General features: G+C 35.2%; 1 protein-coding gene and 1 long non-coding RNA gene across 2 annotated transcripts in view; one reads left to right on the top strand and one right to left on the bottom strand.

Annotated features, from left to right (window-relative positions):
- Positions 1-168: 168 nt before the first annotated feature.
- On the top strand, positions 169-27,008 carry LOC122443727. The gene is made up of 3 exons (XR_006270095.1): positions 169-370; positions 6,190-6,267; positions 26,885-27,008. It is a non-coding gene; the product is annotated as an uncharacterized LOC122443727 (long non-coding RNA).
- Positions 2,941-27,869, bottom strand: part of HIF1A (hypoxia inducible factor 1 subunit alpha) — a 45,521-nt gene continuing 20,592 nt past the window's right edge. The window contains exons 2-15 of the mRNA XM_043472242.1: positions 26,914-27,104; positions 26,289-26,434; positions 26,117-26,201; positions 20,249-20,361; positions 19,474-19,676; positions 14,219-14,325; positions 12,942-13,089; positions 11,202-11,422; positions 10,319-10,605; positions 8,802-8,924; positions 8,244-8,668; positions 5,401-5,509; positions 4,738-4,864; positions 2,941-4,264 (exon numbers count right to left, since the gene is read on the bottom strand). Of these exons, the coding sequence (XP_043328177.1) occupies positions 4,113-4,264; positions 4,738-4,864; positions 5,401-5,509; positions 8,244-8,668; positions 8,802-8,924; positions 10,319-10,605; positions 11,202-11,422; positions 12,942-13,089; positions 14,219-14,325; positions 19,474-19,676; positions 20,249-20,361; positions 26,117-26,201; positions 26,289-26,434; positions 26,914-27,104 (2,437 nt within the window). The 3' untranslated portion in view covers positions 2,941-4,112. The remainder of the gene's footprint in view (positions 4,265-4,737; positions 4,865-5,400; positions 5,510-8,243; positions 8,669-8,801; positions 8,925-10,318; positions 10,606-11,201; positions 11,423-12,941; positions 13,090-14,218; positions 14,326-19,473; positions 19,677-20,248; positions 20,362-26,116; positions 26,202-26,288; positions 26,435-26,913; positions 27,105-27,869) is intronic.

Genomic DNA, 27,869 nt, shown 5'->3' with positions numbered 1-27,869 from the left:
CACGCGCCGCTCCTGCCGCCTCGCGCCGGCCCCCAGTCCCGGGGAGGGGCCAGGGCTGCGGTGCTGCGCCCCAGCACGTACTGGGGCGTGGCCTGCAGGGCGGCGGGCGGGGTTTGGGGAAGTTTCTTTGGGCGGTTCACGTTTCACATCCTTATCATGTAGGCACTAGGGCGCAAGGAACAGAAGGGGTAGCCGGTCACTTCCGCATCCTAGCTATTTTCCCCGCTGAGGGTCTGATCACTGCCGCTCTCAGGCACCTGTCCTTCCTCTCCGTCCGGGAATGGAGCCAAGAAAAGGGAATAAAAGAAATTAAATAGTACAAGGAGATCGGGTGTCTGAGCAGCGTCTTGGATAAAACCGTCCACTACAGGTAAGAATAAAAATTATGTCCAAACCTCGGAAAGGTGTGAACACAACAAAGCTCCAGAAGGTGTTCATAGGAGGTAGTGGTAAAGTGTAGCTTTTGTCTTACAAGGAGACTATTTTATTTCAGATCCAACAGATTGAACTAATTCTCTGTAAAATGATCTGGGACAACAGGTTCAGCGCTATTTAAAGGGATGAAATACGAGCGAAGTGGTTAGTAGCAGACTTAAACACCCGAATAACATTTTTTTGTTTACATTTTTGTTGCTTTTAGCTAACAACATGTTTGCAAAGGTTTTATTTAATCAAACCCCGTTAAATTTTTTTTTTTGTATTCGTTGCAACTTGTTTTTGACGTTGCTACATTAGAAATCTGAACTTTTGGAATGCTTAGGTTTCAGCAAACCCTGTAACTTTTAAGTTCATCTTTTTTTTTTTTTTTTGTATTTTAAAGGTTGTGAGGAATCGAAATTTAGAAATGGTAGTTGTGAGGTTAACACAAGCTTAAAAGAAAATAAATTGTGTCTAGCATGCCTTTAAATCAAATAGCGCTGACAAAACCATACCATATATTCATGTGACCTTTTATGGTTTATCACTGTGCTTTTCATAAACCACCTCATTTACCTGTGAGTTAATGTCGCCATAAGCAGACACCTGAATCTCTAGTTCAAACTCAGAACTCACTAAATAGCACCAGCACACTTTTATTCATTTCCATTTGTCTTGCCATTCCTCTCATAGAACATCCCCTCGATGTCCTCTGTGATTGCATTACCACCCTCAGTTCCCTACATCCCTATTGCTTTCTATTGATATTTGCCATTTAAACAGTTAATGGGGAAACGGGTAGGGTTTTACTGGACTGGTTAGCACCCCACCAACTCAGAGGCTCTGAATCTTAGGCTACCTCTCCAAGACTTATCTACAACATGAGATACAGGTCCTAATTCATAGGGTTTTTTGGAAAATTGTGAGATAACATGCAAAAAGCTTAGCACAGAGTACTAACAGACATTAGGTTCATTTTAACTCAATCTAAAACTTGTACGCAGCAGTGGTAGAATCTCCATGGAACTCTTTCAGTTCCAAATTGAACAGTGAACCTTGGAACAAATGAACAAAATACACCAAACTCCTTTGCCATACTTTCTTCAGATGTGAAAATAACACTATGGTCATTCATTCACATCAGCATCAGAGAAGGGGAAACTATAAGCCATGCATAAGAAATGGAGACATTACAGGTCTATCTATGGTTGCTGGGGTAGGGCTATACTTGGATGAAGACATTATAAAGACATTTGTGATGGTCTCAAAGAGGCTGGCAAGCTGCTGGAGGAAGGACTGGTTCTGCTATTTAAAACAGCTTCAAGCACTCAGGGGGCTTGTTTTCTGAATGAGAGGGGTGGATACTTGTTTTCTTCCAGCTGCACTGTCCTTTAAAGTGGCTTTCTCATCTAAATCATTGCTCCCAAAAGTCATTTTCCTACTCTTGGTCATTACAGATCTGAACATTACTAATACTTGAAAATGATAAACTTCTAGATTTCAGCTTAATTTGCTACCAAAATGAGAATTTTTTAATTTCAACCGGGAATGTTAAATAACTACTTTATTCTAAAATACCACCTCCAGTACTATCTGTAATTAAATCCAGAAGCACTGTGGATCATAGTATTTGCAATGAAATATGCATATGCCTCACAAAACTTAGATTGAGTCTTAGTAAATGTTTGTTCCCAAACTTTCATGTAATTGTAATCACATTTCCTTCATTCTAAGATTAAAAACAGCCACTTAAGGTCTGTGGCTTAATTTTATTCAGGATGTTCCTGTAACCTCAGTATACTGGGCCTAAGGCTCTGTATGTATTTAATTTGTCCATAAAAATAATCTGTTGTTACTTTTAGGAGCAAGGATTCACTGTTATATCTTTTTGTGCTGAGTTTTTAAATTTTAAGTAAGAATGTATTACTTTTACAATTAAAAAAATTGCTATTTTTAAAATGTAGGAAAATGAATAAAGCTGTTAAAAAATTTTAAAACATACAGTATTAAGGCAGAAACAAAGCAAGGTTTTTCTAGTTTCATATTAAGTCAGAAGACGTAAGTTTAAATCTTTGGTCTGCCATTTATTACCTTTAAGGCTTGGACAAATCCTTTATCACTCAAGGTCTAAATAGCTTCATCTGTGAGTGAAAATAGATTGGAAATCTTACAAGGAATTTCTAACCCTTACAACATTATGTAACTATAATGTTAAGGATTTGTTTCATTCATCCCATTCATATTAAAACATTAAAATTCTGTTTTACTTTAATAAATTAAAGGTTCATAAATTCATAAATGACAGTTTTCTAAAAGCATATTTTGTACAGTGGAATATTATGGTTTGTTATTATTTAATATTACAGTTAGGGACACAGTATAAATTAAAGTGATGGCAATGGGGTGAATGTAGAAATAGCAAGAATAATGTAATATAAAATACTTAAACTGTTGGTAAACAATTTTATGAGTTGGAGGTGTTGAAACAAATATTGTTTTAACATAAAAGCTGGTCAAAGGGGGCCTGGTCCACAGAAGATGTTTATTTGATGTAACAAAACAATACAGTTAGTGTTAAAAGATCCAACCACAAAGAGCAAAAGGAATGAAAAATTTGTACAATGCACATAGAAAAACAAGATGTTTACTGTGACAACTATATATTTCTAAAATAATGCTTCTAAAATTACTCAATTATTGAAATCTATATGAAAACAGAAGGGTGTTAATAGCGACAAAGTGCATAAAACCAAACATCAAATTTTGAGCAAATTAACATTACTAGGCAATTTTGCTAACAAAGCATGATTTTTTTTTTGTTCACAATCTGCTCAAAATACCTTTATACCAACAGGGTGGGCAGAACATTTAGGTTTAATATCAATTACACAATATTAGCATAAACTTCCACAACTACAAATAGGGTATTATCTTCTTTTGAGCTGGCAAAGTGACTACAGAAACATCAAATCGTTTCTCTGAATTGAGAATTTTATCCAAATAAATGCCACATACCTTCCAGATATATGTATATCTTTCTATATCATGTAAATGGCTTTACCCATTTAAATAATAAATCATACAAGCATTTAAGAATCATTATTATATGATTAACAATGTCATGTTCCAGGTTTAATAATTTCATAGGCCAAAAAAAATTTCTTCTTAAAAACTAGTTTTATAAATGCAGAATATATTGCATGAGTAACTGCTGGTATTTTTTTAAGAAAATATATTGTGCAATTGCGGCTACCATGTACTGCTGGCAAATCATTATTGTTTATGTAAAATGTGAAAAAACTGAGTAAAAATTTTTTAAACTCATCATGATGAAAGGTTATAGCCTTCTTAAAAAAATTATATTGGCATCTTATTAAAAATAATTCGATAAGGGACAAACTCCCTAGCCCAAAATAAATAAATAAAAAGGTGCATTTTAAAAATGATGCTACTGCAATGCAATGGTTTAAATACCAAAGAACTGTGAAAATGTGCTGTGTGTGATCTGGCGTTAAAGAACATACTAAAAAAGAGCATTAATGTAAATTAAGTAGAAAGGGGATCAAAATTGAACTAACCGAGTTTGTGCAGTATTTGTAGCCAGGCTTCTAAAATTAGATATAGAAAATATAAATAGACTGCTTTAGGTAATGAGCCACCAGTGTCCAAAAAAAGGAATGAGATTATGAAAAAGCTCAGTTAACTTGATCCAAAGCTCTGAGTAGTTCTTCGCCCTGCAGTAGGTTTCTGCTGCCTTGTACAGGAGCATTAACTTCACAATCGTAACTGGTCAGCTGTGGCAGCCCACTCTCATCCATTGATTGCCCCAGCAGTCTACATGCTAAATCTGAAAAACAAGAGATAGCTAAGTGTTCATTCATCTAATCAATGAATATTATTAAACAGCAACTATGCACTAGGTATTGGGGCAAATAAGGCCAGTTAGCTCTAGAAGGGTTTTTAATCTGTTAGGCAAAACTGCAATTATGTAATCAAGAAGGTGCAAACAAGCATTACTGGTGCTATATCACAACTGTTTAAAAGAACCTTGAAGGCTCAGAGTGATTTAAACCAATTTAGAAAAAGGCATTAAAATGTACAAGTTTCAGCTTCTATTCATTATTGATAGCACACAGACACAGATCAAAGATAATTCAGAGTTCCATCTGGAAACTATTACTCATCAAATAAAATGCAACCTTACTTTTTAATCCTGGTAAGGAATGGAAATCACTCTTACTTGGAGTAAAGCTCCTAAATAAACGTTTCATATATTTTAATTCTCTTTGTGACGTTTAATGGCAGAAAGAGTAAACTAACCAGAGGGTATTAAAATAATTGTCTTTTGCTCCATTCCATTCTGTTCACTAGATTTGCATCCTTTTACACGTTTCCAAGAAAGTGATGTGGTAGTTGCACGATCATCTGGTTGCTGTAATAATGTTCCCTGAAAACAGTAAAGTTATTTCAATTTTACTATGTTGAATTTTTTTTAAATCATGAACTTTGAAATCAGTATAAATTTACTAACAATACATAGGCAAGATTCTTAAAGACTGCTCTCAGTTCTTAATACTGTGATGAATTCATTTGCCACTCATATGACAACTGTGTAAAAATACTTTCCAGTTAATTTGGTCTGAAAATATTGGTATGGGTTATACTAGCACTGACTGTGTTCTGTGGGTAAGAAGGGAAAGTAACCAAAAGGGAAGAGAAAGAGACTTGGTAGTGATACTGGGTGTGGAATGAGGGGAGAACTATACTTACTCTAAATACATCTCTAAATTTTGGAATTTTTTGAGACTGTATTCATTAAATGTTTGTACTTTTAAGAAAGAACACGTACAAAGTGAAAGAAACCAATGTGTAATTTCTGAGAATGTAACATTAGTATTTGGAAGATACAGGAATTACCTATATATCTAACTCAGAAATAGCACATCAGCTAGAATAGAAAAGCAAACATGCTGTCACACTTACAATTCCTACTGCTTGAAAAAGTGAACCATCATGTTCAATTTTTCGCTTTCTCTGAGCATTCTGCAAAGCTAGTATCTTTGGATTTAGTTCTTCCTCAGGAGCAGTAGTTCTGAAAACAATTTTTTAATAAAAAATATGGTTGTTTTATTTATTTAAAAAAATATCCCGTTAGCTTTTTAAACAAAATATATAATGCCTATTTTCCAACATTAAGGGATATAATGTTATACATAAGAGTTTTCCTGATTATACTAAAGTTTATTGCCCTAAAAGTCAAAGCTTATTTTTTAAAACAAAATTTCCTAAGCTATTCATTACCCTATTTATAAAACAGAAGTGAACAGAACTACACTGATGTTAAAGAGTTAAATATTGGCCTTTCATTCCACCTAATACATACATATTCTTGGGACTACTGTAATACAAGATCAGTTTCACACTGGATAACACTTTCACTGTTTACAGAACACTGCATCTTCATTAGTTCGTTTTAGTTTTGCTCTTGTCCCCAAGATAATACACATATATAATACATATTTTATAAATGAAAAAATCGAGGCCTGTTAGGTAACTTGCTCTGCAGCTAATTAGCTGCAAATATGGAAGTACACTGTAGGTTTCCTAATACCCACTCTCCTTCCCAGTGATCTTCCCACTAAGCTGTTTTGCCCTCAGTATTGATCTGGTTATCAAACTTGAACTATCTGCATCTAAAATTAATAGTAAACATTAAAGAACAGTTTTATGTGTCAAGTACATCGGTTTTGTTACATGTTTTGTCTTTTCAAGAACCAGCTCCCTACCCCGAGCCCCAGCTTAATGATGACAGATCCTTGCTCTGTTCATCTAGTTGAGAATGGCGTATGGGTAAGTGAGGTACCACTAACTGCTCTCCTACATGCAGTCTTGTTTTGTAATTTTTAAAAAATTCTATAAAACCTTCAATATATAGACAGGCATATTTGAATTTTTTATATACATGTTTATTAAGGATAACTCAGTCTATCATGTAAATATCATCTTAGTAGTAGTACTTTTAATAGTTTATTTTCAATCTTTAAAACTTCAAGTTATCTGGTTTAATACCACACTTTGATTTTTTCAAATTACCAAGAGAGGTAGTAAAGAAAAAGCCTCCATATAGTTCTGAAAGGTAAATTCATTTCTTAAAGTGTTTAGTGCATACTGTATTGGAACTAATGTAAAAAAAAAAAAATTGTTAATTTGACTAGATGTTTGTTGGACTTTGGTTTTGACAAGTACATACTTATTTAGAAAACTGAAAAATCTCATCTCTGTAACTATAAATTACAGATCATTGTTAATTCTGTTGCTAAGTTCATTCTTTTCTTCATCCAATAACCATCTATAAAGCAAGTACTCCATGTTAGGTACTGAGTTAAATATTAGTAACACTGTCATTGCCCAGAGGAGCTCCAGCGTTGGTTGGTGATACAGTAAAAAAGTAATGTAGACTACTACTTTGTTAATTAAAAGCTACAAGATCTTTTCCAAGTTCCGGGAAAAGGTCTCTAGTAGCATTCTAGATCAAAGTATGCAGGGCAGGAGAAAAAGCCATAACCTCTGGCTATGGCAGCGCTTTTTCCTATTGCTATTAATATCTCAGTCTAGGCACTGTGGACACGGAATCGTTTCTGTCCCCCACACACCGCCCCACTGACTCATTTTCTCTGACTATAGCTTCAAATTTAAAATACATCAAATCCTATTGCAAATCATACACCAAACTTATAACTTAAAATTTTGGTGGTGTTCATGTGTTTGCTCAAATTAACTCCATAGAAGCAATATCATAAAACATGCTTAGATTCCTATTGTAGCTCTTAAAAACCTATTTTAATACTTAGGGACTTCCCTGGTGGTCTAAGAGTTAATAAGACTCTGCACAATCAATGGATGTATTTATCAATATATCCATTTCCAACTCTATGGGTTTGATCTCTAGGTCCCACATGCTGCAACCAAGGCCTAGTACAAACCACCCTCCAAAAAACCAACCTATTTAATCTGTGATATAGCTAGTGTTCTATAAATAAAAAGGAAAAACAAAAAGCAATAGTTATAATATGGTTATATATAACTACATAGTTAATCTACTATATATATATATGTATATAAATATAACTAACTATACATCCAAAAGTTTTAAATGCTTATTAAGTATCTGTATTGAATGCTGAGGACTGAAGGCCATCAAGTTCAATTTGGAATGGAGAATTATTAATATCCTTAAGTTGGAATGGCTTCCCTGGTGGCTCAGATGGTAAAGAATCTGCCTGCAATGCAGGAGACCCAGGTTTGGTCCCTGGGTTGGGAGATCCCCTGGAGAAGGAAATGGCTATCCGCTCTAGTATTCTTGTCTGGACAATTCCATGGACAGAGGAGCCTGGTGGGCTCCAGTCCACGGGGTTGGAAAGAGCTGGACACAACTGGGCAACTACACACACACTTCAGTTGGGGCTTTTCTTTGGGTGAGCTTATAAAGAACCCTGAGAGGATAGTTAGTCTGATTTAAGCAATGATAAGAAACTGGGCCAGTTTTTGTACATTTATAGAACTTACTGGCTGGACTTTATTTTTAGAATATTAGAAGACTCTCCTACTCCTACATTAGGTAAGTGATGTGACTCTAAAGTAATACACAAGCTAATTTAGAAACAGTTTCTTGAGTGCTTGTTTTAAGTTCAGAATTCGTATGTCAGTTTTATGTTCCTTAAAGTATAAATATGAAAAAGGTTGCTATGTTTAAAGATAATTTACCATCATACACATTTCCTTAAGAATAATGACCAAACTATAAGTTTAATGTTACATATAAATACCTTTGACTCAAAGCGACAGATAACACATTAGGGCTTCTTGGATGAGACTTTTCTGTCTGTTCTATGACTCCTTTTCCTGCTCTGCTGGGTGAGGCTGTCCGACTTCCAGTATCACTATATGGTGACGTTGTGGCACAAGGAGGTTCTTTAGGTACGTGGGGAGGAGATGGAAATGCAATCAGTATTTTAATGTCTTCCATACCATCTTTTGTCACTGTTTTCAATTCATCATTGGTGGCTGTGGTAGTGGCGGTGGCTATAGGAGGCTCTTGCATTTGAGTGGGCTGGAATACTGTATTTGTGCTTGCACTTGGAGGACTTGTAGAACTGTTTTCCAGTGGTGACAACTGATCAAAGGAACGTAACTGGAAGTCATCATCCATTGGGATATAAGGAGCTAACATCTCCAAGTCTAAATCAGTGTCCTTTAAAACAAGATACATGAGTTTTTACAATGGCCATACCTTATGAGGCAACAAGTTAAACCCACCGTCACTTAAGAATAAAAATTAATATATTTTAATAGAAAATATATATAATAAACAAGTTTATATATACCTGAGTGGAAAATGGATTCTTTGCTTCTGTATCTTCAGCAAAAAGTTTCTCTACCAATTCCAACTTGAATTCATTGACCATATCACTATCCACGTCAAAACAATACTCACTGGGACTGTTAGGCTGTAAAAAGAATTAATATATTTTACTTTTCTCTGAAGAAGCTTGCATAAATGTTTTGCTAGTTGTTAGAATTTGCAAACCTGATCTCAGAGAATACACAACAGAACTCTTCTCTTCTATCAAATTATCTAACTAGTGAGAAATTAAATTTTTGAACTTACACTTATAATTTTGCCAGTATATCCATTTCTAACTGTACATAACATCATTTATAAAATTAAAAGATGTGTTTATCTTTTTATTCTAAAGAATAAAACTCACCTAATAGTAGAACTCCCATTGGTACCTAGCTGGCCAATAACTAGATGATACACTCACTGGAATCAAGCTGTGTACTGAGGCCACATTGCTATAGTGATCTACCTAAAAATCTCACAGCAACTCTGGTGGGGTGGGGCAGGGACAGGGCTGCAGACTAAAGTTCTTTATTTGTATTCACCTTAATGAATGTAGTACTAGTTTAGTTTTCAGCAAGAATTCTAACCAAAAAATGATAGCTGTATATTCTAAGCATAAACTTTTGCCTTCCTCATCTTAACATTTTTGTTAGATTTATTTTGGTTGGATTAGAAACAAAATGATTCAAACATTTTTGTGCTAGACAAAACCCAGCCCCCAGAGAATAGATATATTCTCTAGAAGGCTATGACATGTCAGATCTCCTACTTTTAGCTTGCCAGTTTGAATCAATAAATATTTAATGTAAAATAATGTATCATTTTTTAAGGGTTACTTGAGCCACATTTATCAACTCATAAATATGAGTAGTCCCCATCCATCAGCATGTTTTTAGACATAAGAAGTTCTGAAATCAATTATGTCTAGATTTGGATATAGAGCCCTATTTGATACCTTCAGTCTTGGCCCAGCTAGCCCTTAAAGATTGTTTTTATTCTGTATATGAGAAAACTAGTATCAAGACAAAAATTTAATACAAATTACTCTGGGCAAGACTTGGTATTTTCATGTAATACACAGAATATGAATACAGTGATGGAAATTGTACTAAACTGGGCAAAGCCCTTTGCTACTGGATAATTCTCCAACTCAAAGGGTAATGAATGGACTTGGAGCAATCATAAACACACAGTACTGTCCTCTGTGGATATCTAAATTCAAGAGTTTTATTGTCCTACTGATATTAAATACACAGAGGAGCAATATATATTTTACCTTTTGCCTTGTGGTAAGGCATCTCCTTCCCACATTCCTGACTGTTTTTTTGAGCCTGAAACATGGGACTGAGGTCTAAGTTAGGCATAGCTTTTGCAGTAATTTTAAAAGTGCTAAAAGTCACACAAACAAAACTATGCTATGTGGTTCAAATTTACAAATACATCCCCAAACATTAAAATCTGTAAGTTAACCTTTTCTAATTATATTATGACACCTACCTCAGGTGAACTTTGTCTGGTGCTTCCATCAGAAGGACTAGCTGGCTGATCTTGAATCTGGGGCATGGTAAAAGAAAGTTCCAGTGACTCTGGATTTGGTTCTAACTTTAACGCAACTTCTTGGTTGAGTGCAGGGTCGGCACTACTTCTAAGTGGCTTTGGAGTTTCAGAGGCAGGTAATGGAGACATTGCCAAATTTATATTCTGCAGTTTTTCATTAGATGAGGGAAGCATTACATCATTATACAATGGAACTTCCTCAAGTTGTTGGTCATCAGTCTCTGTGTCTGTAGGGGAAAAATCAATTTAAAGATTACCTAGATTTTAACATATACAACAATTTATGTCGCCCCTTACAAAAGGTTTGCCTAGTTGACTTAAGTAACAAAAATGTTACCAAATTTTACTTAATTTAAAAGTCTGCAGATACTATGGTATAACTGTAAGTCTGAGTTATCCTACCAATCCACTATTGACAACTTCTGTAATCTATATAGCTTAAAAACCCCTGCATTCCAACTTTCTCATACCTTTTATTCATTCAAGTTTAAACTAGTTTGAAATTAGTTTTCTTTTTCAATATCTGGTTATTATTTATTCTTTAGCAAGATATTATTTATTCTTTAGCTCAACTTATGGCTACTGCAATATAACTGCTAACTTGTAAAGAAAACATGACAGTAGGATACAGAAATAGCAGAGTAGCTGAGAACAATTAAAAGTGGGAAGAAGAAATACCCTAAAAACTATGGAGCACACTTTCCAACAATGTGACAAAAGCAGGAATGCTAACAAATTACAGGGCCAAAGGCCACAATGTCCAAATGATTATCAACAAAAAATGTAAAAGTTTAGGCAATTAACAGAATAACTAGAGACCCACCATTGCTGCCAAAATCTAAAGATATGATTGTGTCTCCAGCAGCTGGGGCCAGCAAAGTTAAAGCATCAGGCTCCTTCTTAAGTTTATCAAAGAGACTGCTTGTATCTTCTGATTCAACTTTGGTGAATAGCTGAGTCATTTTCATGTCTGAAGATTCAACAGGTTTGAGGACACATTCTGTTTGTTGAAGGGAGAAAATCAAGTCGTGCTGAATAATACCACTGTCAAAAAAGAGAGATTAGTAATTCTTAAATGAGCACTTGACACAATGTTGGAGGACTCTGAAATGTCTCTCAAAAAAATTCAAAATTCTGCTTTATGGAATGATGCCTTAAATCATCTCTCATGCCTACCTGGTCATGTTCAGGGTTTAAAATCCCAATATGAAATAAAAACCTATTAAAATTCACAATACAAGATAATTCAAATATTTGATTAATTTCAATTAAGAAACTTTAGCTATCCCTTTGAGAAGATTGGTGGTGACAAAGAAATGTAATAGTCAAGTACATGTAGGACAATAAACAGATCTTTTGTGCCCACATGGAATGAAATTAACACAGAATTCTTGGACACTAATATATGAAGCATGATCTAAGGATGGTGCTAGAATATTAAGATATAAAGATAAATGACAAAGGTCCTTCTCAGAGGGGCACTGTTTTTTCCTTGGTGGTAAGAAAATAATCTGTGATACCACCTACAGGATAGAGTTGAAGAGGGATGATGAACAACAGCTCCATCTTCATGATTCGCTTAATTTTGTTGTTGTTTAGTTGCTAAGTCATGTCCGACCCTTTTGCAATCCAATGGACTGTAGTCCACCAGGCTCCTCTATCCATGGGATTTCCCAGAAAAGAATCCTGGAGTGGATTGCCATTTCCTTTTCCAGGGGATGTTCTTGACCCAGGGATCAAACCAGTGTCTCCTGCATCGGCAAGCAGATTCTTTACCACTGAGCCACTGCTGTTTTAATCAACAAACTTTAAGTGTTTACTAAATGAACTGAGGATTCAAAGTTCAAAATATCTAACCCTTTCCTTAGGCAGTGTAAAACCAAGTGTGTGTGAAAGTAGGTGTGCAAACAGTTAAAATACAAAGTGATAATTGCTAAAATGGAGGAGGTTTGTGTCACAGAGGTCAACAAGTTGAAATTTGATAGCCATAATATTCACAAGCCAGTCCACTAAGAGAAGAGTTCATGAATACACAAGAGTTGTGTGTCCCATCATACAGCCTTTTACAGTAATCTCACAAATAATTTCACTTAATCCTCATTTTAACCTTTTGAGGTAAGTTTTATCATCTCTCCTAAATGGATGAAATTCAGAGAAATGAGATTTCTCCAAGTCATGGAGCTAATGAGGGACAAAGCTATGACACAAACCTAACTATTCCAGGGCCAGAATTCTTTTTATAAAAATAATACAGTCGCCTTGAGATAGTTTATGATGACAGCTCTATGACTAGAACAAACTAATCCATCAGAGATGTGGTATTTTTTCAAGGTCTTTTTTCAAATGGGAGTAAAAAGGATGGGGATGACTAGCTACTGATGGTAATTAGTTGAATCAGTGAAAGATAGCTGGCCTAGAAACTCAGGTCGAAATACTGAAAACCATAATTGGGTAGAAATGTGAAAATAAAATTCAGTTATCATTTATAATCTTTTCTATAAAAGAAAAGAGTATTCAAAGACTTACTACTTGCTGCCCTCAAATATTTATTTTCCAAGCTTACCTCACAACATAATTTACACATACAATGCACTGGGGCTGAGAGTTCTTAGTGTTATATATGACAGTTGCTTGAGTTTCAATCCAGACATATCCACCTCTTTTGGCAAGCATTCTGTACTGTCCTGTTGTGACTTGTCCTTTAGTAAACACTAGGAGTGAAAAGGAAAAAAGTGTCATGTAGAGAAAATAACTTCAAATTTTCAACTGAATGAATAAATGCAGAATGTTGATCATTATTTTAGAAAAAAGGAGAAATGTTTAATCAGTTGTAACTGTTTAAATTAAGAAACAGTGAAAACACCCCAGGATAGCTGAAAAAGTACCTATTCCATTCTTCTAATCCCCCAAATAAACTCCTTTCTTGCCAGCCTTCACTTTAAATAAGATGAAAGCCAGGAATGAGGGACAGCAGTGACTAAAACTCCTTTAACAACTTACATGTTGAACATATCAGAAATATTAAAGAATGAATAACTCTAATTCTACTGAGAACATTCAAGAAAGTGGCACTGCTACCGGTTCCTTAAATTCCTGCTATAGTTTCCAGAGAAGCAAAGATGCTTCAAATAGTTGTGCTAGCATATTTGAATTTCAATTGGTATCATGCTAAAGTCTTCTGGCAACGTAGACAATCTTAATTATTGATTTGGAAGAAAGTACTAGATAAACATGATGATATTATCATGAGTATTGAGACCCTGACTGCAGACTTAGGCCCATTCTATAGTTCAAGGCTAATCATGCTGACTCAGTGACATTCAGGCATCCCCAATCATGTTGGGAAGTCATATTTAGGGACTGATTAAACAGGCAAGTGAGAAATTCCAAAGTTTTACTTATCATGTGATCCTCAAATAACATTCATATGAGTAAAACTGAGAAGTACATCTTATGTCAAGGGTACTTATTTCTACTAACTGTGCATGATGTTGATCACATTCATTAATCTGTTGAACAGTTACTTTCTGAGTGCCTTCTTTGTGTTAACTGTTCTGAACACTTAGGCATGACTTCTGAAAATGATGCTATAATATTCTATATTTTTTTGTCTCTGTAAAATGCCAGGGTAGTTTTATATATTATCAAATGATTCTGCTTTAACTGGTATTAGTTATAACAAATATGAAACAAAGATTTAATGATCTAGATGATCACTTAAGAAGAGGTTTATTCAAATGTTTGGTCTAGGAAGATTTGGTTAATTTTAACCAGAAAGTCAGATATACAACCAAACAGTAGAAATTGCAACAGTTAAATAATTAGAATGTCTATACTTACTATCATGATGAGTTTTGGTCAGATGGTCAGAGTCCAAGGCATGATAATATTCATAAATTGAGCGGCCCAAAAGTTCTTCTGGCTCATATCCCATCAATTCTGTAATTCTGTTAAGTAAAAAATATAAGTAAGAATAAAAATGACATAAACTAACTAATGAATAAAATTTTGCTTCTTCAGAGTACCTGATATGCATTAATCTTATGGACAACTGAATTTTCAAAAATAAAGAGCATTCTTCTTTAAATAAACTTACACCTCACCTTTAGTAACTCTACAGATAACTAAATGCAGCACCATGCATTCCTTTAAGCTCCAAGGGTTCACCCTGCTGCTTAACCCTTATATCTCCTTCATCCAAACTTGTTACCTACTTTCATCATATTTTATTGTACATATCTTTGGTAATAAGAGTTAATTAATATAATAAATAGGTATGAAGGACTGCTAAATTAAATGATAAAAGCTTCAAAGGCAGTTAATGATATTTAATTTAAAATATAGACTAAACCCATAACATTATTTTTACCATAAAACCAGATTCTTTTTGTGTGTGTATGTATAAAATCAGATTCTTTATGTGACAGTTCTCCTAGGCAAGGCTTCACACTTTGGGGGATCAATATCTATGATAAAATTTTAATATGGGAACTAAATAAATTCTTATTATGTTGGTTTGGGAAGATGCTCTTGTACTTAGTTTTTGAAATTACAAAAAATTATAGAAATTCATTTTAGATGAAATAGTGATATCAAACTGAAAATGCACTAGAAAGTAATTCAGTTACCCATTCTGTTCCTTAGCAGTTCAGTTAGGACACAGACTATATTTTATGCATCTGTCTAACCACAGTTTGAAATGGAATCCATTTCATGAGAAATAGTATCATGCTAACAGAAATACTCTCTGCTCTTCTGGGAGCAAAAGAGGAGTTAAGTTCTTTGATTTCTCAGGCTTTAGAATTCAAAGGACTTTCTAACTGAGGTTCAAGCAGAAGTTATATAATATACTGTATACAAAAATATAAAAAACCAACTAACTCTAGAAAACACACAGGGGAGGTATCTTTATCCTAAGAAATGTATAAAAGTAATACTGTTTGTTGTCACATCTTAAGGAAAGATCTGCCATAGTTTATTCCAAAATAAATAAATAGATAAATAGCTGATTTGTAAAAAAACCAAAAACTCAACCTTGGACTACAAGGAGATCCAACCAGTCCATCCTAAAGGAGATCAGTCCTGAATATTCATTGGAAGGACTGATGCTGAAGCTGAAACTCCAATACTTTGGCCACCTGATGTGAAGAGCTGACTCATTTGAAAAGACCCTGATGCTGGGAAAGATTGAAGGCAGGAGGAGAAGGGGATGACAGAGGATGAGATAGCTGGATGGCATCACTGACTCAATGGACATGAGTTTGAGTAAACTCCTGGAGTTGGTGATGGACAGGGAGGCCTGGCTGCAGTCCATGGGGTCACAAGGAGTCGGACACAACTGAGTGACTGAACTGAACTGAACTGAAACCAAACTAAGCCAAAATCCAAAATTGTTTACTAAGGGCTATCTCTAAACACATCAACACTAGGTGGCAGCATTACAAGGAAACCTTAAAAAAAAAGAAAATCACAACAGTCCTAATTATGCTTTAAAAGTAAAGTTGCTCAGTTGTGTCTGACTCTTTGTGACCCCATGGACTGTAGCCTACCAGGCTCCTCTATCCATGGGATTTTCCAGGCAAGAGTACTGGAGTGGGTTGCTATTTCCTTTTCCAGGGGATCTTCCTGACCCAGGGATTGAACTCAGGTCTCCCACATTGCAGGCAGATGCTTTACCATCTGAGCCACCAATATAATTTTAATTGGTCTTATATGGGTTATATATTTTTTTAAATTCTCATGGAATTAAAATTTTTTCATTATTTAAACCTTTATATTCTTACATGTGCCTGGCATTGTTCTAGATGTGAAAATGCAAAGGCAAAAACTCAACCTATGGTGAATTTTCTGGTGCACTTAACCATACTACTTAAGAAATTATGTGGCAGGTGCAGTGACAGTAATACTGCAGGAATCAGAGGAACTACCCCTGTCCATGATAAGGAATCATGGGGATGAGGGACAGCTTCTTATAGGAGACTTATGAGTTGAGTATAGAAGAGAGTCAAAGAGAGTAAATTATTTGGGGAAGAAAGTACATTAAAAGCAAAGACAGAGATGAGAAAATGATTGACATTGTACAAGCAGGCTAGTGGGGAGGTGAGGCTGGAGAAGTAGGCAGGAGAATCAGATTAATGAGAGCTTTTGTATATCATGTTAAGGAGCTTTGATTTAATCAGATGTCAATCAGTGCTTCTCAATCTGAGTTGAGGTGCCTCTATCACTAAGGGACAAAGGATGTCAAAATATAACAACATGGTTTCCTAGGTCAATTTTATTCATATTTGAGGGAGAACGGTAAAGTTAATTTAACATTAGCTTTTTGTATGAAAAGGGGGAGGAGTGATCAAGAAAATTTAACCAAAAAGTGTTTTTAATGGACTATAAACCTGTAATCTAAAGCAACTATGCAGTACACAATTCATTTGTTCTAAGTATCATGGGGCAGGAACTATTTAATATTAAACTTCATTTTTACCTCAGTATGTTATTGTGCCACAAACACAGTAGCTACTCAAATGTTTGAATGATTACAAGTGGAAATTAGTATAATAAATAGTAGTCATTTGTGGGATATTTTGGATGTAAGAAGTCTGATATGTTAGAATTCCTCAATACTGAGCAAAATTTTTCCCACATTGGTTCTTAATGGGTATAGCTGTGAGAAGTTCTAGAAAGCAAATTTTTCCAAAATTTTTTCCATGTTGGTTCTTAATGGGTATAGCTGTGAGAAGTTTAGAGTAACCAGAAAATATCTATCTCCTGTCAGACTCAAAATCTTACTTGGTTGGTCTCTAAGCAGGCTGCTTTTAGCTGTCTATCATGACCATTTTGCTAACTTTCTGATATAAGCAGAAGGACAATGTCACTCCCTTTCATTATCATTCTAACTCCATCACTTTCCTTTCCCACCCCTATACTTTATATACGGAGTTCAAAAACATAAAAATAGTTCCTAAAGAAGGATGGGCATAAATGTTCTATCATGCATTGATATAAATACTGGCACCAAACACCATAAAATGTCTCTTAGCATTTCTGTTTTCATTTTTCATAAAGTTAACCCCAGTGGTGAAGCAGTCATTATGTGCACTAGGCACTCAACAAACTCTTAATAATCCTTACCACAGCATTTAGAAGCATGGCCCTTATTTAACAGATAAGGAAGATGAGATTTAGAACAGCTAAGTTCTAACACCCAGGCCACACTATAAGTACCAGGACTGCAAACCAGGATTGAATCAAGAATTATGTGATTCCAAAGCCAGTGCTTTGTCACATTTTCCCATCCAGTAGGATAGGGCTTAAAATCAATTTTCTCCTATAACGTTCAATTTTAAGATAATACTAATACATGTATTATACTGTGACAAACTGATGCTCAAAGAAAAGTAGAAATGTGTCTAAGATCATCTGGATATAGGCAACAAAGTCAGCATTTAGTAGTCTGGTTACAAAACCTATGCCTTCAGCCACTATGTTAGTTTTACAGTAAAAAAAATGGGACAAGCAAGCAAATAATTACAAAACAGAAAAAAAGGCTATGACAGACCATATATAAGGAACAGTAGTTTTTTAAAGAAACAAGGAAAGCTCTACAAGTAGATGCAGTAAGTGACTCTTAGAAGCTAAGTTTGTGTTTGGAGTTAAGAAAACTATACTGTACTAAGACAACAAAATAGCATGTGGAGTTCTCTGGAAGTAGGGTCTTAAGGGCCACATCAGAAGGGTCTTCCCATCCTCCTGATTAATTTGGGAAAATCAGGAACGTCCATGGTGGTCCAATGGTAAAGAATTCACCATCCAAAGCAAGGGACACGGGTTTGATCCCTGGTCACATCCCACATACCACAGGGCAACTAAGCCTGCACACCACAACTAGGGAAGGCCATGCACCACAACAAAGGCCTAGCACAGTCAAAAATAAAAGTCTCCTCAAAAAAAAAAAATTGGGGGGAGAAGTCAGCAGGGGCCAGATCATAAATATCTTTCCTTGCCATGCTAAGAAGTTGAGATTTATTAAATAGGTCTATTTTTCTTTCAGTTTTTCAAAATGCATGTCTTCTTTTGATAAATAAAAATCTCCTGCCCTTCTAATATTTTGTATAAACAAAAGTTTGTGTGTGAAGATGAAGGGAAGCAAGGAGGCATTTTCACAAGACATGATCTGATTTTCACATTAGGAAGTTCATTCTTGGAAACCTGGATGAGATTAAAAGGGCACAAATCTGTTGGCAGAGATGCAGTTAGGAGACTTTAATGGCAACAGTTCACCAAAGGTAATAATGAGCTGAAGAACTCAATGGCAGGAAAGCAAGAGTGGAAGGAGGGAATGGAGGAGACATACACAGTAAATCTATTAAGATTTTGAAACAGAATGTAGATAAGTGAGCAAAAGAAAAGTTAAGGATGACTTTCCAATTTTTGCTAAAGTTATATGTCTACACTGGTATATTAATCATGACAGGTATTGTAAGAGGAAAAACTGTTTCTGAAGTTGTTTTGGGATAGGAGTGGTTCAGTCAGGTATGGAAATATTTAGTTTATAATACAGAAGAATATCTATCTAGATAAAAATATCAAATTGGCAATTAAATGGAAATAGTTATGGATAGAAATCTGTGAAACAGCACCATCAGCAAGGATAAAGCTGCTCAGGAAAAATATGTAGGATGAGGAGATGACCAAAGACTTTCCCTTCTAGTCCACAACCAGAAGTAATCCTTCCTCAAATTATGTATTGTATGTCTCTTGAAATATATTTATTTTTTTCTTTAAATAAATCAGAACACCTAAAGGAAAAAAAACCTCATCTTAATAATCACTGGATAGCACCTGCTAGAGTGTGTGCATGATACACAGTAAATGTTCAATAAATGTGGTTGAATTAATCTGTAAAGTTAATCTTACTAAATTCTAGGATGTATGATTGTATTCAACTTAAGTGGAAGGAAGCCTGCACACCACAGCTACATAACTAGATTTATTAAAGAGGTCTATTTTTCTTTCAGCTTTCAGTCTTTACTATAGTCAATAGTTAAAACAATTCTGTGGACTAATTAAAAATTTCAAGTTATATTTTATATTTCACTTACCTTTCATCACAATAAGAAAATTTCATATCCAGACTGTGACGACTGAGAAAAGTCTTGCTGTCTAAAGGAATTTCAATATTTGATGGATGAGGAATGGGTTCACAAATCAGCACCAAGCATGTCATTGGTGGTTTCTTATACCCACACTGAGACTGGTTACTGTTGGTATCGTATACATGAATATGGCCTGTGCAGTGAAGTACCTGAGAATGAAGAAAAACAAAGCAGTTTTTAAAAAAACTTATGCTAGTAAAAAACAAAATGCAGAGACAGTTGAGTCTGACATGGCAAGTAAGCTTTGATAAAATTTACTATCATTAGTAGATCACTATATTTTTGAAAATCAGCATTTTCTCTACACTACCGCTCATTACCTACTCTTCAGGTACCATAAGATTAGTCTTTGAAAAAATTTCCGTTCGTACAAATCTGAGCTTGTTTTTCATTTACCTGGTCACTATACCTGTTTGATGGTTATTTCTTGCTCTGATGACGATGTTTCAAAACTGAGCAAAGAAATGATACAACAATAAATAAAATATTAATGTGTATCAAGATTTAAACACTAGGTGGTTGGCAAAGCCAACAGTGCACATGAGTTAAGTTCGTGCCTCTTAACTGATGAATTGCTAAACTTTTTTGGATACTAAATCTATAAATACAAAGGAACAGTAAGTTTTCCCTCACAGTTCTAATGCTGTCTTAATACTAGTAATGTTAAGATGCATTAATTTATCTAAAATCAGCTGCATTCACAGATCATTTTTATACTTACTTTCCATGTTGCAGATTTTATGTTCATAGTTCTCCCCCGGCTAGTTAGGGTACACTTCATTCTGAGAAAAAAGCTCCGCTGTGTATTTTGCTCTTTACCCTTTTTTACAAGGCCTAATGAAAACATGAAATAAAATTTAAAAACATAATTAAATACACAAATTTGTTACAGCAAAAGTAGCACAGTGCCCAGTTCAGTTCAGTCGCTCAGTCGTGTCCAACTCTTTCCGACCCCATGAATCGCAGAATGCCAGGCCTCCCTGTCCATCACCAACTCCCGGAGTCTACCCAAACCCATGTCCATCAAGTCGGCGATGCCATCCAGCCATCTCATCTTCTGTCCTCCCCTTCTCCTCCTGCCCCCAATCCTTCCCAGCATTAGGGTCTTTTCCAATGAGTCAACTCTTCGCATGAGGTGGCCAAAGTATTGGAGTTTCAGCTTCAACATCAGTCCTTCCAATGAATACCCAGGACTGATCTCCTTTAGGATGGACTGGTTGGATCTTTCAAGGAGTCTTCTCCAACACCACAATTCAAAAGCATCAATTCTTCAGCACTCAGCCTTCTTCACCGTCCAACCCTCACATCCATACATGACCACTGGAAAAACCATAGCCTTGATGAGACAGACCTTTGTTGGCAAAGTAATGTCTCTGCTTTTAAATATATAATCCAGGTTGGTCATAAATTTCTTTCCAAGAAGTAAGCGTCTTTTAATTTCATGGCTGCAGTCACCATCTGCACTGATTTTGGAGCCCAGAAAAATAAAGTCAGCCACTGTTTCCAATGTTTCCCCATCTATTTCCCATGAAGTGATGGGACCAGATGCCATGATCTTGGTTTTCTGAATGTTGAGCTTTAAGCCGACTTTTTCCCTCTCCTCCTTCACTTTCATCAAGAGGCTTTTTAGTTCCTCTTCACTTTCTGCCATAAGGGTGGTGTCTCTGCATATCTGAGGTTATTGATATTTCTCCCGGCAATCTTGATTCCAGCTTATGCTACTTCTAGCCCAGCATTTCTCATGATGTACTCTGCATATAAGTTAAATAAGCAGGGTGACAATACACAGCCTTGATGTACTCCTTTTCCTATTTGGAACCAGTCTGTTGTTCCATGTCCAGTTCTAACTGTTGCTTCCTGACCTGCATACCTAGGTGCTATTCAATGAAAAGTCTCAATATGAGAACAGTGCTTCACACCTGCTTTGCTCACTCCAATACATCCAAGGGATTTAATACACTTGTAGTAAGTAACGGGTTCACAATAGCAGTGATTCCCTGAGATGGTGAGATGAGAATAACACTTAATCATGTCACATTCAAGCCAGTAGAGTTGGTCAGTTTACAAAGAAATATAAACATGGTATGAATTTGCTCCCTGTGTTATCAGTGTATAAAGCACCCCCCCAAAAAAGAACTTAAGCAAACCCCTCCAAACTTTTACTAGATATGTTAGCTCAATTTATAACAAACATTCTCAATATTTGTAGAACTTTTAAAATAGAAAATTTCTTTTTAATACCAAATAACATTTTTATATATCTGATTTTTCTAAAATCTTCCTATAAAGCAAGGAGGAAATTATCTCTACTTTGTTACTAGGGGAAAAAAAAACATATTGAGTGACTTTTCAAAGCAAAGTTAGAATTAAACAACCTGAAGTGTGTTTACTCCCATTCTAAACCTCAATAACTAATAACATGAGATTACACTCAACTAACAAAGAGCAACTTGATTTCTTCTCTTTATTGATCAATCTGATTCAAGCCAAATACTTCATTCAAGTATTCATTATTCAGGATCTGGACTGGATATTTCAGGCAATATAAAGATGAACAAGAAACAATGCCTCTCCTGAAGAAGTTAAAAATTAAGTAGATGTAGTGAGGTCAGTGACACCACAATGTAAAGTAAATGCTCAAGACTTACAAGAACAATTTTTAAAAGTATAAAGAGAGATCAGGAGATAACTTTAAGTCAAAGGGAAATCAAAAAGTCCTTCTCAGAAAAAGAGACATTAAAATTTCAGTAAGTAGAGATTAGTAACAACAACATTTGGGCAGAAGGAAGAGTGAAAAACATAGACGTGAGAAAAAACATCACACATTTGGGGAACAGTGTGCATAATTCAGTTTGAATGCATAATTCAGTTTGACTCTAATATAAAGTACATACAGAAGAGTAATCAGAAAAAGTTAGAAGGGATGGTTAGGGCTCTAACTAGAGAGGGTCATGGGTGCCACAATTAGATCAGTCTTAAATATACAAATGCAGCTTCCAAAAAATTCTGAGTTGGGAAATACAATAGCAACCTAAGGAACATTAATATCGCAGCAAAATATATGTGTTAGAATATAATGATGGTAACGAGGGGCTGAGCAGCAGGCAGTAGAAGTAAAAAAAAAAAAGGTGACAAAAGACAAATGAAGAGGCAGAATCTATAAAAACTTGGAAGATTAATGGAAATAAGGGAAAAGAGAACTTTTAAAAAAGATCTGGAGATTTTAAGGCTAGTATATTGAAAGTGTCAAGTCAAAAAGAATACAATTAAATTTAGGCTTGCATAGCTAGAAATACTGGACTCTTAAGAAAGAAGAGTTCTAGTTCATACTCAGAATTACAGAACACAGGCAAGTTCGGACAATCTTGGTGCTGATACAAGTTATTCAGGTTTACTTAAATAGGACTGAATTTGCCCTCCCTAGAAGCAATTGAAAGTGAATTTTAAAAAGATGCAACAAGAACCATAATGGCCTTGGTGATGGTATAGGAGTGTATGTATGGGTGGGGGTGGGGGGGAAGGGGTCCTTGTGGTAGCAGCAGAGATCCACATGTAAAGTCTCTGAGGTATTTTCAGTCCTTCATAATCTAAACTTGAATTAGACTGCCCATTGGAAACCTAAAGCCTTTGAACTGGGACATGAAGATAAATTTAACACTAAGGTAAGTGAAAAGTACTAGCATTTTCTTAATAAAAAAAAGTTTTAAACAACTAAGTTTTCAGCTCTATAAAAATAAATACTTTATAATAATTTAATGAACTCTAAATTCTATTTTTTTAATTTAAATGAAATAAGACTATGCTGTATAAACATACCATAGGCTCTTAGTGTATCATTAAACTGTACTGTACTGTAGCAGCCCTATTTTGCTAAAAGTGAAAATCTGCATTTTTGTTTCCCAACAAAATATCAGAAATATTATTTTTTTAAGTTCATAATTAAATCAGAAATCTATTACAATAAGAGTAGTACATGTGCTTTAAGAAAAGCATTTGGTTAAAAACATACATCTAAGCTCTAATAAGTAGACTAGATCTTATTTAGAATAATGCATTAGCATCATCACCAAACCAAAATAAGACTTCCAAATCTAGACTAAGGGAAGCACTGAGCTGCCAATACAAATGTCAAAGTATAAACACTAGAAGTTGTATATTAAACTCATCAACAGTCCACTTAGGTCCTTGCTCAGAGTATATTTACTCCTTCTTTACATAGAATTCTAAAAAGTATGCATTTGCTTTTCTGAGTTCACAGTAAATACACAACATGAAACTAAAAAACAGAAGAGGGCTCCAAGGTGAGAAATGGCAGTAGGAGTGTATTGAGAGTTGGTGAACATGGAAAGAGCTCTAAAGTACTAAGGAGTATGGACTTGAACCACTCTACCTTAGTTTAACCCTCACTGTGCTAACCAAATAATCTTCGGCAAGTTACTCAGTAACTCTGTAACTCAGTTTCCTCAGTAGAATAGAAGTTGTAACTTCATAGGGTTTTAAACCAAATAATCTTAGGCAAGTTACTCAGTAACTCTGTAACTCAGTTTCCTCAGTAGAATAGAAATTGTAACTTCATAGGGTTCTATTCCTCAGTAGAATAGAAATTGTAACTTCACTAGAATAGAAATTGTAACTTCATAGGAGTAAAAGCACATAAGATGCAGAAAACAGTGTCCTGGCACAGATAATCTCTAAATAAAGGTTACCTTTTAGTAGAAATGAGATGAGGTTAAAACGAAAACCATAAAAAATGACTGAGAAAGAATAATCAATGAGGTTTAATGTAGAAACAAACAAACATACCCTTAAATGGGAGAGCTGCAAAGAATTGCAGAGAACAGTGACAAATTTTCAGTGTGGTAACTTTGAGTCATGGAAGAAAGATCAAATTATGATCCATACACTCTGCTTAAGAAGGCACAGTTATGAAAAGACTTTATTTGTTAAGATTTGTAATACACAAAGTACTTTTTTCCCAAATCTTGGAACATTTGATTATTTTTAATAATTCATTCCTAAAAGTTAAAAGTCCTAGTAGGTCTTTTTTAAAGAGATGGGAATACCAGACCATCTTACCTGTCTCCTGAGAAACCTGTATGCAGATCAAGAAGCAAGTTAGAACCTTACATGGAAGAACTGACTGGTTCAAAATTTGGAAAGGAATACCTCAAGGCTGTATATTGTCACCCTATTTATTTAACTTATATGCAGAGTACATCATGTGAAATGCCAGGCTTGATGAATCACAAACTGGAAACAAGATTGCTGGGAGAAATATCAACAACCTCAGATATGCAGATACCACTCTAATGGCAGAAAGTGAAGAAGAACTAAAGAGACTCTTGATGAGGGTGAAAGAGGAAAATGAAAAGGCTGGCTTAAAAACTCAACATTCTAAAAACCAAGATCAAGGCATCCAATTCCATCACTTCATGGCAAATAGAAGGGGAAAAGTTGGAAACAGTGACTGATTTTCTCTTCTTGGGCTGCAAAATCACTGTGGACAATAACTGCAGCCATGAAATTAGAAGATGCCTGTTTCTTGGAAGGAAAGCTATGACAAACCTAGACAGCGTATTAAAAAGCAAAGACATCACTTTGTCAACCAAAATCCATATAGTCAAAGCTATGGTTTTTCCAGTAGTCATGTAAAGATGTAAGAGTTGGACCATAAAGGCTGAGTGCTGAAGAATTGATGCTTTTGAACTGTGGTGCTGGAGAAGATTCTTGAGAGTCTCTTGGACAACAAGGAGGTCAAACCAGTCAGTCCTAAAAGGAAATCAACCCTGAATAATTCAGTGGAAGGACTGATGCTGAAGCTGAAGCTCCAATACTTTGGCCACCCGATGCGAAGAGCGTACTCATTGGAAAAGACTGTGATGCTGGAAAGGATTGAAGGCAGGAGGAGAAGGGGACAACAGAAAACGAGATAGTTGGATGGCATCACTGACTCAATGGATGTGAGTTGGAGCAAACTCAGGGAGATAGTGAAAGACAATCTGGTGTGCTGCAATCCACGGGGTCACAAAAGTTGGACACAACTTAGCAACTCAACAACAAAAAATGCAAGGGCATCCGTAATATAATACTTTGTAACTGAACTATATAGTCTTCAATTATTATGAACAATCTGAGGGGTCAAATAAGCAGTTATGTTTTAAAATTTGGTGAACTTTTTCTTTTTCTTGGGCCTTCAGAAGCTTGAACCCAAACTAGCACCTTAACTTTAATACTAAACTATGTAAAATCCTATTATTTGTATGACTGACTTCCTTGCCTTAATGTTAATATTAAATTAACTTACTTGGTCCTGATTTTTATTTATTTTTCAATTTTATTTTATCAAGTCTTATTTCTCTATAATTATTTACAGAATTAGATGGGCTTTTTGCAAAACGTAGGTATTTTTATGAAACTCATAAAAAATAGAAAACATGGATATAACAAAGAACAGAGTAACATTTTATGAAGCATGAAATGAGGTTTTGCCTTAGGTTAGTACAATAGCAAAATTTTAAGATTAGTGATAGTATCCAATTAAGTAAAATCACCTGTCACAACAAATCAAACAAAAAACTTTTCTTCTCACCATTTCTGTGTGTAAGCATTTCTCTCATTTCCTCATGGTCACATGGATGAGTAAAATCAAACACACTGTGTCCAGTTAGTTCAAACTGTAAAAATAAAAACATTTTAAAAATTAGATCTATAACAAAATCATAAACACATACAGAACAGCTCTTAATATGTGGGCATTTTACCTGAGTTAATCCCATGTATTTGTTCACATTATCAGAAATGTAAATCATGTCACCATCATCTGTGAGAACCATAACAAAACCATCCAAGGCTTTCAAATAAAAGCAATTCATCTGTGCCTTCATTTCATCTTCAATATCCAAATCACCTAAAGAAAAAGTGGTTAAAATTTTGTACTTAAGTGATAGTAATATTCAGATGTTTTTATAAAACTTTTCCCCAGATACTTTATTTAATACATGTAGCACATATTTTTTTCCATATATTTAAATTTTTTTTCTGTCAATTTTTAATACAGAACAGTCAAGGCCAGAGAAGAGAGACTAAATTTAGATTTTCCAGCTGTTTTTAATGATTATTTAAAGTAATGAAGCAAGGTAAACCACTGAAAAGAGAAGGGTCATGTCATTAAAAGCAAGATAAATATAGGTAGGTAGGTAAGTATGGCAAGAGAGAAAGAGGGGGAGGGAGGCCAAATCTTAACATTCCTGACTGAAGCTTTAAAAGCAGGTAATAAAAAGGATATCATGTTAAAGAAGTGAGAGTATGACCACCTTGCAAAAGTAATTTCCAATTATTTCTGATCTCTAATTTTTAGACCTATCATGTCCTTGTAAAACAACTCACCAGCATCCAGAAGCTTCCTCACACGCAAATAGCTGATGGTGAGCCTCATAACAGAAGCCTTATCAAGATGTGAGCTTACATTATGGGGGAGTGGCAACTGATGAGCAAGCTCATAAAAAACTTCAGACTCTTTACTTCGACGAGATCTGGCTGCATCTCTAGACTTCTCTTTTCGACGTTCAGAACTTATCCTATTTAACAAAAAAGGAGGAGGAGAGAAAAAAAAGAAATTTAAAAGTTTGCCTTTGCTTGAATAAAATTCATTTTACATTTTTCTGTTTACCATGAAAGGATTAGAAAATGCCATATAATTGTATAGAGATTTATCCTACTACATAAATGTATTTTTACAAGACAGCTATACAATTTTTTGGATTACTGTAGACAAAAGGGACTCTCACAAGAAGTCGAAGATAAAGCTTTTTATCTGTCCAAACCAAGTGTTTCCTCCCTGGCACATCAAGTTGGAGAAGATGTTTTTGATTTGGCCAAAACCTTACAAGTAGCCTGTATATCTAAGGCTACTTTCACAGCCATTCACAAGTAGTCTTAACTTAGAGCTTTCTTACCCTCTCCCCTACCACACGAGCAATACAGACTATAAGCTGTAGGAATTTATATTAGCATCTATAATCAGCTACTCTTTTCAGCTTGCTTACTCCCTTAGCAGTCCCTTATCTTTACTGACACAAAAGGTACCAAATAAATGCAGGGGTATGAAACAAAAAAAAGATGTGGTGGCACAATACTAAAAATTTAAGAGAACAGGCTAAGAAAGATTGCTGGTGAAGACGCATGCATGTGTGCTCAGTCATGTCTGACTCTTTGTGACCCCATGGACTGTAGCCCACCAGGTTCCTCTGACCATTGGATTTTTCCAGGCAAGAATATTGGAGTGAGTTGCCATTTCCTTCTCCAGGGGATCTTCCCGACCCAGGAATCAAACTTGAGTCTCC

This window comes from Cervus canadensis, chromosome 6, assembly GCF_019320065.1.
Source record: "Cervus canadensis isolate Bull #8, Minnesota chromosome 6, ASM1932006v1, whole genome shotgun sequence".
NCBI classification, from domain to species: domain Eukaryota; kingdom Metazoa; phylum Chordata; class Mammalia; order Artiodactyla; family Cervidae; genus Cervus; species Cervus canadensis.
The sequence above is the reverse complement of the archived record's forward strand: the minus strand, read 5'-3'. Positions and strand labels throughout refer to the sequence as shown.